Raw genomic sequence first — 15,196 nt, 5'->3', positions numbered from 1 at the left:
AAGAGCGCACTATAGGGATACGGCCACATCAATGATTATAGCGGCACAATCCACAATAGCTAGACTGTGGATCCAACCTAGATGCCCTTCAATAGATGAATGGATAAAAAAAATGTGGCATCTATACACAATAGAGTATTATGCAGCACAAAGAAATGACAAAATCATAGAATTTTCAGGGAAATGGATGGCATTAGAGCAGATTATGCTAAGTGAAGCTAGCCAAGTCCTAAAAAACAAATGCCAAATGTCTTCTTTGATATAAAGAGAACAACTAAGAACAGGAAGGAAGAGCATGAGGAAAAGACTAATAGTAAACAAAAGATGAATGGGGGGAGAGAAAGGGAGAGAGAAGGGAAAGCATATGGAAATGGTAGGAGACCTTCAATGATACACAAAATTATAAGAGGTTATGAGGGGCAAGGGGGAGGGGGGAAAAAGGGGAGAGAATTGAACAACAGCAGAGGAAGTAGAGAGGGAAGATGGGAGGAGAGGGGAGGGGGATAGTAGGGGATAGGAAAGGTAGCAGAATACAACAGTCACTAATATGCCATTATGTAATAATGTGAGTATGTAACAGTTGTGATTCTGCAATCTGTATTTGGGGTAAAAATGGGAGTTCAAAACCCAATTGAGTCTAATGTATGAAAGATGATATATCATGAGCTGTGTAATGTTTTCAACAATCAATAAAAAAAAAGAGAAATGTCAAAAAAAAAAAAAAACAAGTACATGAAAAAATGCTCACCATCTCTAGCAGTCAGAGAAATGCAAATCAAAACCACCCTAAGACACCATCTCACTCCAGTAAGATTGGCAGCCACTATGAAGTCAAACAACAACAAGTGCTGGGGAGGATGCGGAGAAAAGGGTACACTTGTACATTGCAGGTGGGACTGCAAATTGGTGCGGCCAATTCGGAAAGCAGTTTGGAGATTCCTGGGAAAGCTGGGAATGGAACCACCATTTGACCCTGCTATTGCCTTCTTGGACTATTCCCTGAAGACATTAAAAGAGCATGCTACAGGGATATTGCCACATCGATGTTCATAGCAGCACAATTCACAATAGCTAGACTGTGGAACCAACCCAGATGCCTTTCAACAGATGAATGGATAAAAAAAATGTGGCATTTATACACCATGGAGTATTATGCAGCACTAAAAAATGACAAAATCATGGAATTTGCAGGGAAATGGACGGCACTAGAGCAGATTATGCTTAGTGAAGCTAGCCAATCCCTAAAAAACAAATACCAAATGTTTTCTTTGATATAATGAGAGCAACTATGAACAGAGTAGGGAGGAAGAGCAGGAAGAAAAGATTAACTTTAAACAGAGACATGAGATGGGAGGGAAAGGGAGAGAAAAGGGAAATTGCATGGAAATGAAGGGAGACCCTCATTGCTATACAAAATTACATGTAAGAGGTTGTGAAGGGGATGGGAAAATAAACAACGAGAGAAATGAATTACAGTAGATGGGGTAGAGAGAGAAGATGTGAGGGAAGGGGAGGGGGGATAGTAGGGGATAGGAAAGGTAGCAGAATACAACAATTACTAATAAGGCATTATGTAAAATTGTGGATGTGTAACCGACGTGATTCTGCAATCTGCATTTGGGGTAAAACTGGGAGTTCATAACCCACTTCAATCTAATGTATGAAATATGATATGTCAAGAGCTTTGTAATGTTGTGAACAACCAATAAAAAAAAATAATTGCCACATTGATGTTCATAGCAGCACAATTCACGATAGCAAGATTGTGGAACCAACCTAGATGCCCTTCAATAGATGAATGGATAAAAAAAATGTGGCATTTATACACAATGGAGTATTACTCTGCATTAAGAAATGACAAAATCATAGAATTTGGAGGGAAATGGATGGCATTAGAGCAGATTATGCTAAGCGAAGCTAGCCAATCCTTAAAAAACAAATGCCAAATGACTTCTTTGATATAAGGGGAGTAACCAAGGACAGGGTATGGACGAAGAGCTTGAGAAGAAGATTAACATTAAACAGGGATGAGAGGTGGGAGGGAAAGGGAGAGAGAAGGGAAATTGCATGGAAATGGAAGGTGATCCTCAGGGTTATACAAAATTACATATAAGAGGAAATGAGGGGTAAGAGAAGAAAGAATAATACAAGTGGAAGAAATGATTTACAGTAGAGGGGGTAGAGAGAGAAGAGGGGAGGGGAGGGGAGGGACGGGGAGGGGGGATAGTAGAGAATAGGATAGACAGCAGAATACATCAGACACTAGAATGGCAATAAGTAAATCAATGGAAGTGTAACTGATGTGATACAGCAATTTGTATACGGGGTAAAAATGGGAGTTCATAACCCACTTGAATCAAATTGTGAAATATGATATATTAAGAACTATGTAATGTTTTGAACGACCAACAATAAAAAAAAAATAAAAGATAAAAAAAAGATGAGCATTAAAAAAATAAATAAATAAATAAAAGGAAAAGACAATACATTAAAAAATATAAATAAATAAATAAAGATATTGTGTCCAAAAAAAAATGGCATCAGATTTTGATTAATTCTATATTTACATTTCCTAGTAAATGAGCTCTGACTTAGAATATCAAGGTTTTAGGTTTAGTTGTTCTGTAATCAGTCATACGCATTTATAATTAAAGGTGGTTTCCAACTTTGGCTACTCATAAAAATCACCTGTGAACAGCTAGAGGTGCCAGGCCCCAACCTAGGCCTGTTAGATCAGAATGTGAAAAAAGGTAAATCATAATTTCAGAGAATCTAGTATTCAACATTCATTCAATGGTACATTTCAATAACATTTCAAGCAACACACTCAGGGAATATAAACAAACAAGAATGGTATTTTTCACTCAAAAAGTTTGTAGTCTCTTGGAAAAGCAAAACAGATACATAAATAGACAGTTATAAAACAGGGACCCAATTTCTATGGCAAAAAGAATTACAATGTTCTAAGAGATAAGACAAGAAAAACACCAACTTAGAGAATCAGAGATTCCTTGGAGGAAATATTTGTAATCCAGTACCCACAGGTTTAACTTCAATGGGTAACAATTCAGGAAGTATTCACAAAGATCTATTTGTCACTTACCAATATTTGCCTCAAGTTGCCGGAGTAGGTCCAAATTACCTAAACAGAATTCTGGAGTCATGTATACAATCTGATATTTGCCTCTATAAACAAACAAACAAACAAACAAATAAAAACCAGAAAAGGAAACATACAATAAAGAAAATAACCCCCTCAATAAGTTATACTTGAAATCAAAATACCTAATAGATTTTTAACACTATATTATGCCACTTATGAAAAACTACATGAATGCTATTCATGTAACGATATATGATATACATTAATTCTTTGATTTCTATTCAACATATCAAAATAAAATGTGTCAAAACTCTTATCACAGACTATTTAGTACTAAGATGACATTAAAAGCCAGATCCTGATTTCCAGCATTCGAGTCCCAAAATTAAAGTGTTCCAATGATCAAGCCTTAATAAACTTTTCACAATGTAATCCCAGCCACATACCACCCCCATCTCTAAGAACTACAGCCCAGTATCCTTGCTCTCCTATGATTAAATCCTCAGTCTTCATGTTTACTCTATGTATTATGCTTTCTTGTTTAAACCTTATTGGGCATTGGAAAGACACTGTATCGAAGCCAAGCCAAAAGGTTTCTATCTTGGAATCTGGAGTTCTAATCAAGAAACAACCAGCCAGGTGAGGTAGCACACACCAGTACGTAATCCCAGCGGCTCAGGAGGCCGAGGCAGGAGGATTGCAAATTCAAAGTTAGCTTCAGCAAAATCGAGGCACTAAGCAATTCAGTGAAACCCTGTCTCTAAATAAAATATAAATAGGGCTGGGGATGTGGCTCTGTGGCCAAGTGCCCTTGAGTTCAATCCCTAGTACCCTCTCCCACCCAAAAAGGAAAAAAATAACTAGTCACTGCAATTGTAAAAAGAAGAGAGTTGCAGAGCAGCCATTTTCTATTTTGTAACAAGACAAGTTGAGAATACTTAAACTCTTCAGAAAGAAAAATGATGAGGACACATATGCAAACAAAAAGAAAGCCCTTCTGTATTTTCCATACCAAATTATAGTCGTCCTAAGTGGGGCTGGCTAATTTCTTTTTAGCTGGATCCATGAGACATTATCCCTAATATAAAACTCAATATTTGCTTACATTAGTTGCAGTTAATTTCTTTTTCTAGGCAGAAAGAATCATAATAAGACTATGTTTGTAATGAAGGCTAGGTCTTAAGCAAAATATTTCTAGAATGTTTTCCCCATTCCAGCAAATGAAGCCAGAGATGAAGTTAAATAAAATAAAACTTATTCTACATAAAAATAACTTTACAATATTTAATTCATTCATCCAACAAGTATTTGAGTGTCTATTCCAGGCTAGGCATTGCACTTTCATTAGGAACACAAAAAATGTCTTTACTTTCATGAAATTAATATAGTATTCTAATTAGCATAAGAAACAATAGAAATAACAATCTCTAATATCATACTGCCCAGGTTTGAATTGTAGTTCTATTTCTTTTTTTTAATTTTTTATTGTTTAGTTGTAGGTAGACACAATATCTTTATTTTATTTATTTATTTATTTATTTATTTATTTATTTATTTATTTATTTATTTTTAGGTGGCACTGAGGATCAAACCCAGTGTCTCACACATGCATGGCAGGTGCTCTACCACTGAACCACAATCTCAGCCCCTGCAGTTCTATTTCTTACAAACTGAGTGATCTTTAGCAGGTTAGCTTTAGTTTGCCCCAGTTTTTTCAGTATAAACAGTAAAAATAATTATCAAGATAGCTAATTCTTTAGATCTCTAGATTCAAGGTAAAATAAAACATAAAAATCCCAGCAGGTATTTTGGTTGAAAAGGTGATGTTGAAATACTTAGGGAAATATAAAGAACCCAGAATACCCAAAAAAACTTTGAAGGAAAAGAACAAAACTGGAGGGACTGGGGCTGGGGATGTGGCTCAGCGGTAGTGCACTTGCCTGGCATGCGTGCGGCCCGGGTTCAATCCTCAGCACCACATACAAACAAAGATGTTGTGTCAGCCGAAAACTAAAAAATAAATATTAAAATTCTCTCTCCCTTCCTCTCTCTTTAAAAAAAAAAAAACTGGAGGGACTTGCACAACCTGATTTCAATGTAATGAAGTAATCTAAACAATCATCAAGACAAAATAGAATAACAAAACAAAGAATAGAGCAGCAACAGACCCACATGTATGTACTCAACCTATTTTTGACGCAGGTGCAAAGTCAATTAGTAAAGAAAGGATAGTCTTTTCAAGAAGTAGACTAGAACAATTGGATATACTTGTGTGAAAAATAAACTGCAATCAATACTTCATACAATATTCAAAAATTACTAAAATATAGATCACACATCTAAATGTGAAATTTAAAACTATAAAACTTTTAGGAGAAACATAAAATCTTTGTGACCCTAGACTAAGCAAAGATTTCTTGGATGAAACACTAAAAGTAAATTCCATAAAAAGACTAAATTGACAAACTGGACTTCATCAAAATGTAAAATTACAGCTATTCAAAAGAACTGTGAAGACAATAAAGAAAAGTCATAAACTAGGGGTACATGTGTGCAAAATATAAACAAAATAAAGGATAATAAAGGATCTGAATACAGAATATATAAATGACTATCAAAACTCAATAAGAAAAGCAGAGTGAAACAATAAAATTGACTAAATTATGTTGTGTACGTGAATATATAACAATGGATTCCTCCAATATGTATAATTATAATGCACCAATAAAATAAGAAAAAAATAAGAATGGGCAAAAAGAATGATTAGATGTTTTCCCTAAGAAGACATACAGGTAGATATGAAAGAATGCATAATTAGTCATTAGGGAAAATCAAATTGAAAACACAATGAGATCCAATTAAAATAGCTAAAATTAAAGACTGCAACATCAAGAAATGGTAAGGATAGGAGGCTGGATCTCTCTGGTGGGAATATAAAATGGTATACCAATCTCAAAAAGGTTGAAAGTTTCTTAAAAAGTTAAACATAGATTTACCATATATTCCAGATCCACTCCTAAGCATATACACAAAATACTTAAAAACACACTTTCATACAAAAATTTGCAAATAGGCTGGGGATGTGGCTCAAGCGGTATCGCGCTCGCCTGACATGTGCATGGCACTGGGTTTGATCCTCAGCACCACATACAAATAAAATAAAGATGTTGTGTCCGCCAAAAACTAAAAATTAAATATTAAAAAAAATTTCTCTCTCTCTCTCTCTCTCTCTCTCTCTCTCTCTCTCTCTCTCTCTCTCAAAAAATTGTAAATAAATGTTCATAGCACCATTATTAGTTACAGCCAAAAAGCAGAAACAACCCAATGGCCATCAGTGATGAATGGATAAACAAAATGTGGAATGAGTATACAACAGAATATTATTTAGACATAAAAAGAAATGAAGTACTGAAAATATTAAACTAAATTTAAAAAGCCAGGTACAAAAGACCACAAAACTCTATGAGTTCACTACACAAAATGTCCAGAACAGGCAAATTAAATAGAGACACAAAGTAGATTAGTAATTGGAATGAAGTAGAAAAGGAGACAATTGGAAGGAACTACATAATCAGTGTGTCAGTACCATTGGGGGTGCTAAAATGTTCTGGAAAGAGATATTAACACTAAAAGCTACCAGACTTTAACAATGGTTAAAATGGCTAAATTTTATGTTATATGAACTTAATCTCAATTAGAAAAAAGAAAGTTTAAATATATATCTACCCCTTCATCCCATCAGTTCATTCCTTGGTATATACCAATAAAATGAAAACATTTTATGTTCAAACAAAGACTGATGTACAAAAGTTCATAAGCTTTATTTGTAATAGCTCAAAAATGGAAACAATACAAATATCAACAGGTGATTGGAAAAACTACAATATATCCATATACTGTAATCTACTTGATTGTAATTAGCTATTAATAAATGTTAATGCATAAACAAATCTCAAAACAAATATGCTCTATTATTTAAACCAGACAAAAAAGAGCATATAATACATGGATGATTCTGTTTACATACAATTTTAGAAAATGCAAACTAGTTAATAGTGACAGTAGATCAACAGTTACTTGATGACTAGGGTGGGAAAGGCAGAGACAAGAAGAAAGGTACGGTATGAGTAAACTTTGCTTGTAACGGATATATTCATTATATGGACTATGATGATGATTTTTCTAGGTATATGTATACATAAAAACTTATTTAGTTATATATTTTTCAATAGGTAAAAATTATTATATATGAATTATATCTCAATAAAAGGAATAAAAATGTTTTTAAAAACAAAACAGATGTTCACAAATGACTATTATAATAATGTTTTAATTAGCTTTATTATTCATAGCCCAAAACCAGAAATAGTTTAGATATCCATCAATGAAGAAATGTAAAAACAAACTTTTTTATATAATGAAATATAACTCAGAAATTTTAAACAAACACTATTGCCACATGCAACAACATAAAGGAAATCACAAGAAGATTATGCTGAATGAAAAAAAATCTTACACAAAAGAGTTCATATTGTCTGATTCCAATTACATGAAACTCAAAGAAGACAAAATTAAACTGTGGTAGGGAAAATTAGAACAGTGCTTTGCCTCAGGATATAAGATTGGAAGATAGACTAGGAAGGGACATGAAGAAATCTTCCGAAATAACAGTAATATTCAATTATATTGATGGGGTTTGGGTTACTCAGTAAATATACATATGTAAATTCATATATACATATATTAAAAATACATGCACGTTTTTGTGCATATCTGAAATGATATTCTTCTTAAAAATGAATCATGATAGAAATGGTGGGACAAGAGACCCAGAATACAGTTCCTTCTCAGCCACAAATTAATTGGGTGGTTTTTGGGAAATGATTTACCTCTGGGCCTCAATTTTCTCATCTATAAAATGAAACAAATCTAGATATTCTCCAAATTCTCTTTCAAAATCAAAATTTTATAATTCAATGCTAATCTAAGAACTAAAAATAATAGATATCTTAAGTTTTGAAGATTTTTAAATTAATAATTCTCAAATAAACTATAAAAAGAAAGCATGTTTAAAATCATGGCCATTTTATTCATGGATTCAGTAAATTTTTTGTGTGTACAAAATTCTCCCACACAGACAACTGACCACATGAAATCATATACATTACTCACAATTTAACATCTTCAAGAACATTTTTTGATTGTGCTGATCCAAGAAAACAGGATGGAACTTTGGACATTCTATGAGAAGAAAGACAAATATTCTAGAGCAATGTCTATAGTACAAATATTAACATCATTCTTAATTGAGAAGGAATAAAAAAACATGATAATGTGTTACTCCTTGTCTTTGAAATCTCACTTTTTGTGGTGAACTAAATTAATACAACCACTATGGAAATCAGAATAGAGGCTCCTCAAAAGACTAGGCATGAAATCACCATATGACCCAGCTATACTACTCCTCAGCATTTAATTCTTTAGGAATTAAATTCTACAGTGATATAAACATACCCATGTTTATAGCAGGCAACTCACAGTAGCCAAATTGTGGAACCAGCCTAGGTGTCCATCAATAGATGAATAGATAAAGAAAATGTGGCATACATACAAATGGAGTTTCATTAAACCATAAAGAAAAATGAACTTATGTCATTTGCAGGAAAATGAATAGAAATAAAGACCATTATGTCAAGGGTCATATGTTTTCTTTCAAATGTAGAAACTACAGAAGAAAAAGGAAAAGAAAGGTGGGGGCAGATCTCATGAAATCAGAATAAAGATCAGTAGGGGAAAAGGACAGGGTTGGGGGGAGAAGAGTGAGGGGAGAAGTGCTACGGAGTGATATTGGGCAAATCATATTGTTATATTGTGTGCATGTACAAATATGTAACAAATCTCATCATTATGACAACTATAATGCATCAATAAAAATGTGGAAAAAGAGACATATTAAGCTTTTTAAAACTTAAAAACCAAAAAGAAATTCTCTTTTTATATATCACTAACTTGATAAATTTTTTCAAGGGCTATATCAGAAAGTAGTTGTTAAAGAGAGTCTTTAAAAAAAGATTTGAAAGCTCAGGTTGAAGAAGTTGGAAAGGTTTTCACAGATTAAAAAATACACTTTTACATATATACTTCATACCAAGCTAAAGAATATGAGTAACAGAGCTGGGGTTGTGACTCAGCGGTAGAATGCTCGCCTAGCGGGTGCAAGTCCCTGGGTTCAATCCTCAGCACCACATAAAAATAAATAAATAAAAACAAAGGTATTGTATACAACTAAAAGAAATAAATATTTTTTAAAACAAGAATATGGAGGGGGCAGGGGATTAGCAAGGATGGTGGAATGTGATAGACATCATTATCCAAAATACATATATGAAGACACGAATTAGGTGTCAACATACCTTATATACAAACAGAGGTATGAAAAATTGTGATATATATGTGTAATAAGAATTGTAATGCATTCCACTGTCATTTTTTAAATCAATAAAAAAGAAAAAATAAAATAAAATAAATTAAAAAATAAAAATAGAAATAGGTGGTGTTCCAAATGGATAAGTGCCCACATCAGTAATCTTCCAGAATTAGCTTATCCATCCTGGATTTGATTTTCTGAATAGAATCCAAATATCAATAGCATCAACAAGCAGATTTGAAAATTCAATAAAAACATACTATTATTTAAAAAAAAAAGAATATGGGTAACAGAACTAGAAGAGAATTTTGAAACAGTCAATATAAACTGGCATAATATAATAATGCTTTTTCAGAAAATTTTCGCAAGGCCACCTGATAGCCTTGAATTACAGAGAACTCAATACAGAAAATCAAGGTTGGACATGTAGCACAGTGGTGGTGGAGCCTTAAAAAAAAAAAAAAAAAATATATATATATATATATATATATATATATATATATATATATGTAAGCCCTTCCTCCAAAGTGTCATTTACTTTTAGAAAAGCATTAGTGTGAACTAAATTTTAACATACATGATACATCAGATGTTTCACTCACAGAATAAAAGAAGAGGGAAAGATGTGGCAATACAAACATTACTTACTCCAGCTGGAGCACTTGGTCTTCCATTAAAGAAATAAGAGGTGAAATGACAATGCCAATCTTGCCTATATAAACAGGTGGGTACTGGAAACACAAACTTTTTCCATATCCTTGAAATTAAAAAAAAATATACTCATAGAAAAAAAATTAATCCTTGATATTTTAATCTTCTTCTTAAAAGGCACTTGCAAAGCTGAATGATCATATTAGCATTTCATCTTCCTCAAAGATAATTCATGCATAAATTTGTGCATTCATCCCCTATATCAAGTCTTACATGTTTTATAGCAATTCTATTTGTATTTTGAGAATTTAATGAGAAATTAAACATTTTTAAATCTTCAAGTTTTATTTTTCAAAAGACAGGTTACTTGCTTAGTATAGCTTACCAGTTGCCATGACAACAACATTATCTCTTCTTTCTTCCAATACAGAATGAATAACTTTCCACTGAACCCTTGAAGGTAAAAAGCATAAAGCTATTTTATTAATAAGATGACACTAAATGGATAAAGTTAAAACCTATTTAATCTTTTTACTTCTGTTAAAAAATTTCTTTTATACTTTTGAGCTTCATGTACAAATATGTTCATAACCTAGATCTTTAAAACAAAGAACTTCATTTGATCAACTTCCCATTCAGGTTGACTGAAAAACTAGGAGTTTCCATTTGGTATATGTATTAAATGTTGTTACATATATACAAAACATAAAATTAATTTCAAGCTTTATACTAGATATTCAAAAGAACAATGCTTTAAACAAAAGAAATGTTTAGGTTTAAAATGAAAGAACTTTGAGACCATATATTATGCCACAAAGGAACTCTTAGCAAATATAAAAAAAAAGTCAAGATACTACCCTGCATTCTATCAGATCATAATGGAATGAAATTAAAATTAATGATAAATTAAAAAATAAAAGCTATTCCAACACCTGGAGATTAAATAATATGCTACTGAATGAATAATGGGTTGCAAAAGATATCAAGGAGGAGATTAAAAAATTCTTAGAGGTGAATGAGAACACAGATACAACATATCGAAATCTCTGGGACACTACAAAGGCAGTTCTAAGAGGAAACCTCACTGCCTGGAGTTCATTCCTTAAACAAAGAAAAAGTCAACAAATAAATGACTTAACATTACATCTCAAAGCCCTAGAAAAAGAAGAACAAATAAACATTAAAAGCAGTAGAAGACAGGAAATCATTAAAATTAGAGCCTTGAATTACAAGCTACAGAGAAAAAAATAAATAAAATTAGAGCAGAAATCAATGAAATTGAAACAGAAAAAACTGAAAAAATTAACAAAATAAAAAGTTGGTTCTTTGAAAAAATAAATAAAACTGACAAACCCTTAGCCATGCGAACGAAGAAGAGAGAAAACTCAAATCACTAACATACGTGATGAAAAAGGAAATATCACAACAGACACTACAAAAATACAAAAGATAATGAGAGATTATTTTTGAAAACTTGTACTCCAATAAAATACACAATATTGAATATCGACAAATTTCTAGTCATATGATTTGCCCAAATTAAATCAGGATGATATACACAATTTAAACAGATCAATTTCAAGCAATGAAATACAAGACACCATCAGAAGCCTACCAACCAAGAAAAGCCCAAGACCAGATGGATACACAGCCAAGTTCCTCAAGACCTTTAAAGTAGAACTAATACCAATACTCCTCAATTTATTTCAGGAAATCGAAAAAGAGGGAGCACTTCCAAAATCATTCTATGAAGCCAATATCACCCTGATTCCAAAACCAGACAAAGACACACACAAAAAAAAAATCTTCAGACCAATCTCTAATGAACATAAATGCAAAAATTCTCAATAAAATTCTGACAGATCAAATACAAAAACATATCAAAAAGATAGTACACCACAATCAAGTGGGGTTCATCCCAGGGATGCAAGTTTGGTTCCACATGTGCAAATCAATAAACGTAATTCATCACATCAATAAACTTAAAAGATAAGAATCATATGATCATCTCAATAGATGCAGAAAAAGCATTCAACAAATTACAGCACCCCTTCATGTTCAAAACACTAGAAAAACCAAAGATAACAGGAACATATCTCAACATCATAAAAGCTATCTACACTAAGCCCCAGGCCAACATCATTCTAAATGGAGAAAAATTGAAAGCATTCCCTCTAAAAACTGGAACAAGACAGGGATGCCCTCTTTCACCACTTCTATTTAACATAGTTCTTGAAACTCTAACTAGAGCAATCAGAAAGAAAAAAGAAATTAAAGAGATACGGACAGATATAAAAGAACTCAACTTAGCACTATCTGCCAACAATATGATTCTATACATAGAAGACCCCAAAAATTTCACCAGAAAACTTTTAGAACTAATAAATGACTTCAGCAAAGGAACAGGATACAAAATCAATACCCATAAATCAAAGGCATTTCTGTATGTTAGTGACAAATCCTCTGAAAGGGAAACAAGGAAAACTACCCCATTTACAACAGCCTAAATAAAATAAAATACAATACTTGGGAATCAACTTAATGAAACCGGTGAAAGATGTCTACAATGATAACTACAGAATGCTAAAGAAAGAAATCTTAAAAGACCTTAGAAGATGAAAAGATGTACCTTGTTCTTGGATAGGCAGACTTAATATTGTCAAAATGACCACACTACCAAAAGCATTATACAGATTTAATACAATTCCAATCAAAATCCCATTGACATTCCTCATAGATAGAAAAACCAGTTATGAAATTCATCTGGAAAAACCAGAATAGCTAAAGCATCCTTAGCAAGAAGAATGAAGCAAGTAGCATTACTATGCAAGACATTAAACTATATTACTATATACAGAGAAATAGTAACAAAAACAACATGGTATTGGCACCAAAACAGACTTGTAGACCAATGGTACAGAATAGAGGTCACAGAGACTAACCCACATAATTACAATTATCTTATATTAGGCAAAAGCGCCAAAAATGTACATTATAGAAAAGATAATCTCTTCAACAAATGGTGCTGGGAAAACTGGAAATCCATAGGGAACAAAATGAAATTATCTATCTCTCACCATGCACAAAATTAGCCCTATCTCTCACATGCACAAAATTCAACTCAAAGTTTAATTCCCTAAGACCTAGGAATTAAACTAAAGATACTACATCTATTAGAAAAAGTAGACCCAAATCTCCATCATGTTGGATTAGGCCCCAACCTCCTTAATAAGAATCCTATATCAAGAATCAATAAATGGGATGAATTCAAACTAAAAAGCTTCTTCTCCACAAAAGAAACAGTGAGGTGAATAGAGAGCCTACAAAATAGGAGCAAATTTTTACCCCTCACACACCAGATAGAGCTCTAATCTCTAGGATATATAAAGAACTCAAAAATCAACTCAAAAAAACAAATAACCCAATCAATAAATGGGCCAAGGAACTGAACAGACACCTCTCAGAAGAAGACATACAATCAGTCAACAAATATATGAAAAAGTGTTCAACATCCCTAGGAAATAGAGAAATGCAAATCAAAACTACTCTAAGATTTCATCTGGCTTAGTCAGAATGGCAGCTATTAAGAATACAAACAATAAGTGTTGGTGAGGATGTGGGGGGGGGGGGGAGGCACACTCATACATTGCTGGTGGGACTGCAAACTGGTGCAGCCAATATGGAAAGCAGTATGGAGAATCCTTGGAAAACTTGAAATGGAACCACCATTTGACCCAGCTATCCTTCTCCTCAGTCGATACCCAAAGGACTTAAAAACAGCCTACTACAGGGACACAGCCACATCAATGTTTATAGCAGCACAATTCACAATAGCTAACCTATAGAACCAACCTAGATGCCCTTCAGTAGATGAATGGATAAAGAAAATGTGATATATGTACACAATGGAATATTATTCAGCAATAAAAGAGAATAAAATCATGGCATTTGCAGGTAAATGGATGGAGATGGAGAATACAATGCTAAGTAAAGTTAGCTAATCCAAAAAAACAATGCCAAATGTTTCCTCTGATTTAAGGCTGCTGATTCATAATGGAGGTGGGGGGCACGGCATGGGAGGATTAGATGATAAGATACAGGGGAAAGGGGGAGGGAGGTGAAGAGAAGGGGAATGGCAATAGGAAACACAGTGGAATGAGATGGACATCATTACCCTAAGTACATGTATGAAGACACGAACGGTTTTGACTGTACTTTGTGTACAATCAGAGATATGAAAAATTGTGCTCTGTATGTGTAATAGAAATTGTAATGCAAATTCTGGAGTCATATCTAACAAATTAAAATTTTAAAAAATGAAAAAAAATAACAGAACTTTGTGGTGATAATGTTCTATATCTTGATGAAGACTTAGGTTATATAGATGTGTGTGTGTACACTTGAGATTTGCAAACATATATTTAAGGTTTGTACTCTTCCTTATATGCAAATTTTATACCAAAAACTGTAGTAATGGATGGATAGAGATTTGTATAAATGGATGTGATAAAACAAGTAAAATAAAATGTTAATAATAGAATATAGGTGGTGAATATGCCCAAGTCCACAGCAGTAGTAGTAGTAGTAATCCTTTCAACTTATTGTATCTTAGAAATTTTTCTTTTTTTTTTTTTTTTTTTTAAAGATCCATCTGTGCTTTTCTTTTTTTTTTTTTTTTAAAGAGAGAGCGAGAGAGGGGGGAGAGGGAGAGAGAGAGAGAGAGAGAGAGAATTTTTAATATTTATTTTTTAGTTCTTGGCAGACACAACATCTTTGTTGGTATGTGGTGCTGAGGATCGAACCCGGGCCGCACGCATGCGAGGCGAGCGCGCTACCACTTGAGCCACATCCCCAGCCCAGAAATTTTTCTTAATAAAATGTCAAAGTAAAATCAATTGGAAAGGTGATCCTCTGCTATGCTGATAATGACCTATTCTTATATAAGTGCTGGTTACACAGGGTGCTCAGTTCATCAAAATTCATTGATCTGTATCATATGTATATTTTTCTGTATG

The 15,196-nt window shown here is 33.1% G+C and overlaps 1 protein-coding gene across 1 annotated transcript in view; it reads right to left on the bottom strand.

Annotated features, from left to right (window-relative positions):
- The window catches only part of WRN (WRN RecQ like helicase), a 170,722-nt gene that overhangs the window by 108,860 nt on the left and 46,666 nt on the right, over nt 1-15,196 (bottom strand). The window contains exons 13-16 of the mRNA XM_081268993.1: nt 10,567-10,634; nt 10,179-10,287; nt 8,276-8,344; nt 3,104-3,186 (exon numbers count right to left, since the gene is read on the bottom strand). Of these exons, the coding sequence (XP_081125119.1) occupies nt 3,104-3,186; nt 8,276-8,344; nt 10,179-10,287; nt 10,567-10,634 (329 nt within the window). The remainder of the gene's footprint in view (nt 1-3,103; nt 3,187-8,275; nt 8,345-10,178; nt 10,288-10,566; nt 10,635-15,196) is intronic.

Source organism: Spermophilus citellus (assembly GCF_964194105.1).
Source record: "Spermophilus citellus genome assembly, chromosome: 16".
NCBI classification, from domain to species: Eukaryota; Metazoa; Chordata; class Mammalia; order Rodentia; family Sciuridae; genus Spermophilus; species Spermophilus citellus.
Note: the sequence above shows the minus strand (reverse complement) of the source record. Positions and strands in the feature narration are given on the sequence as shown.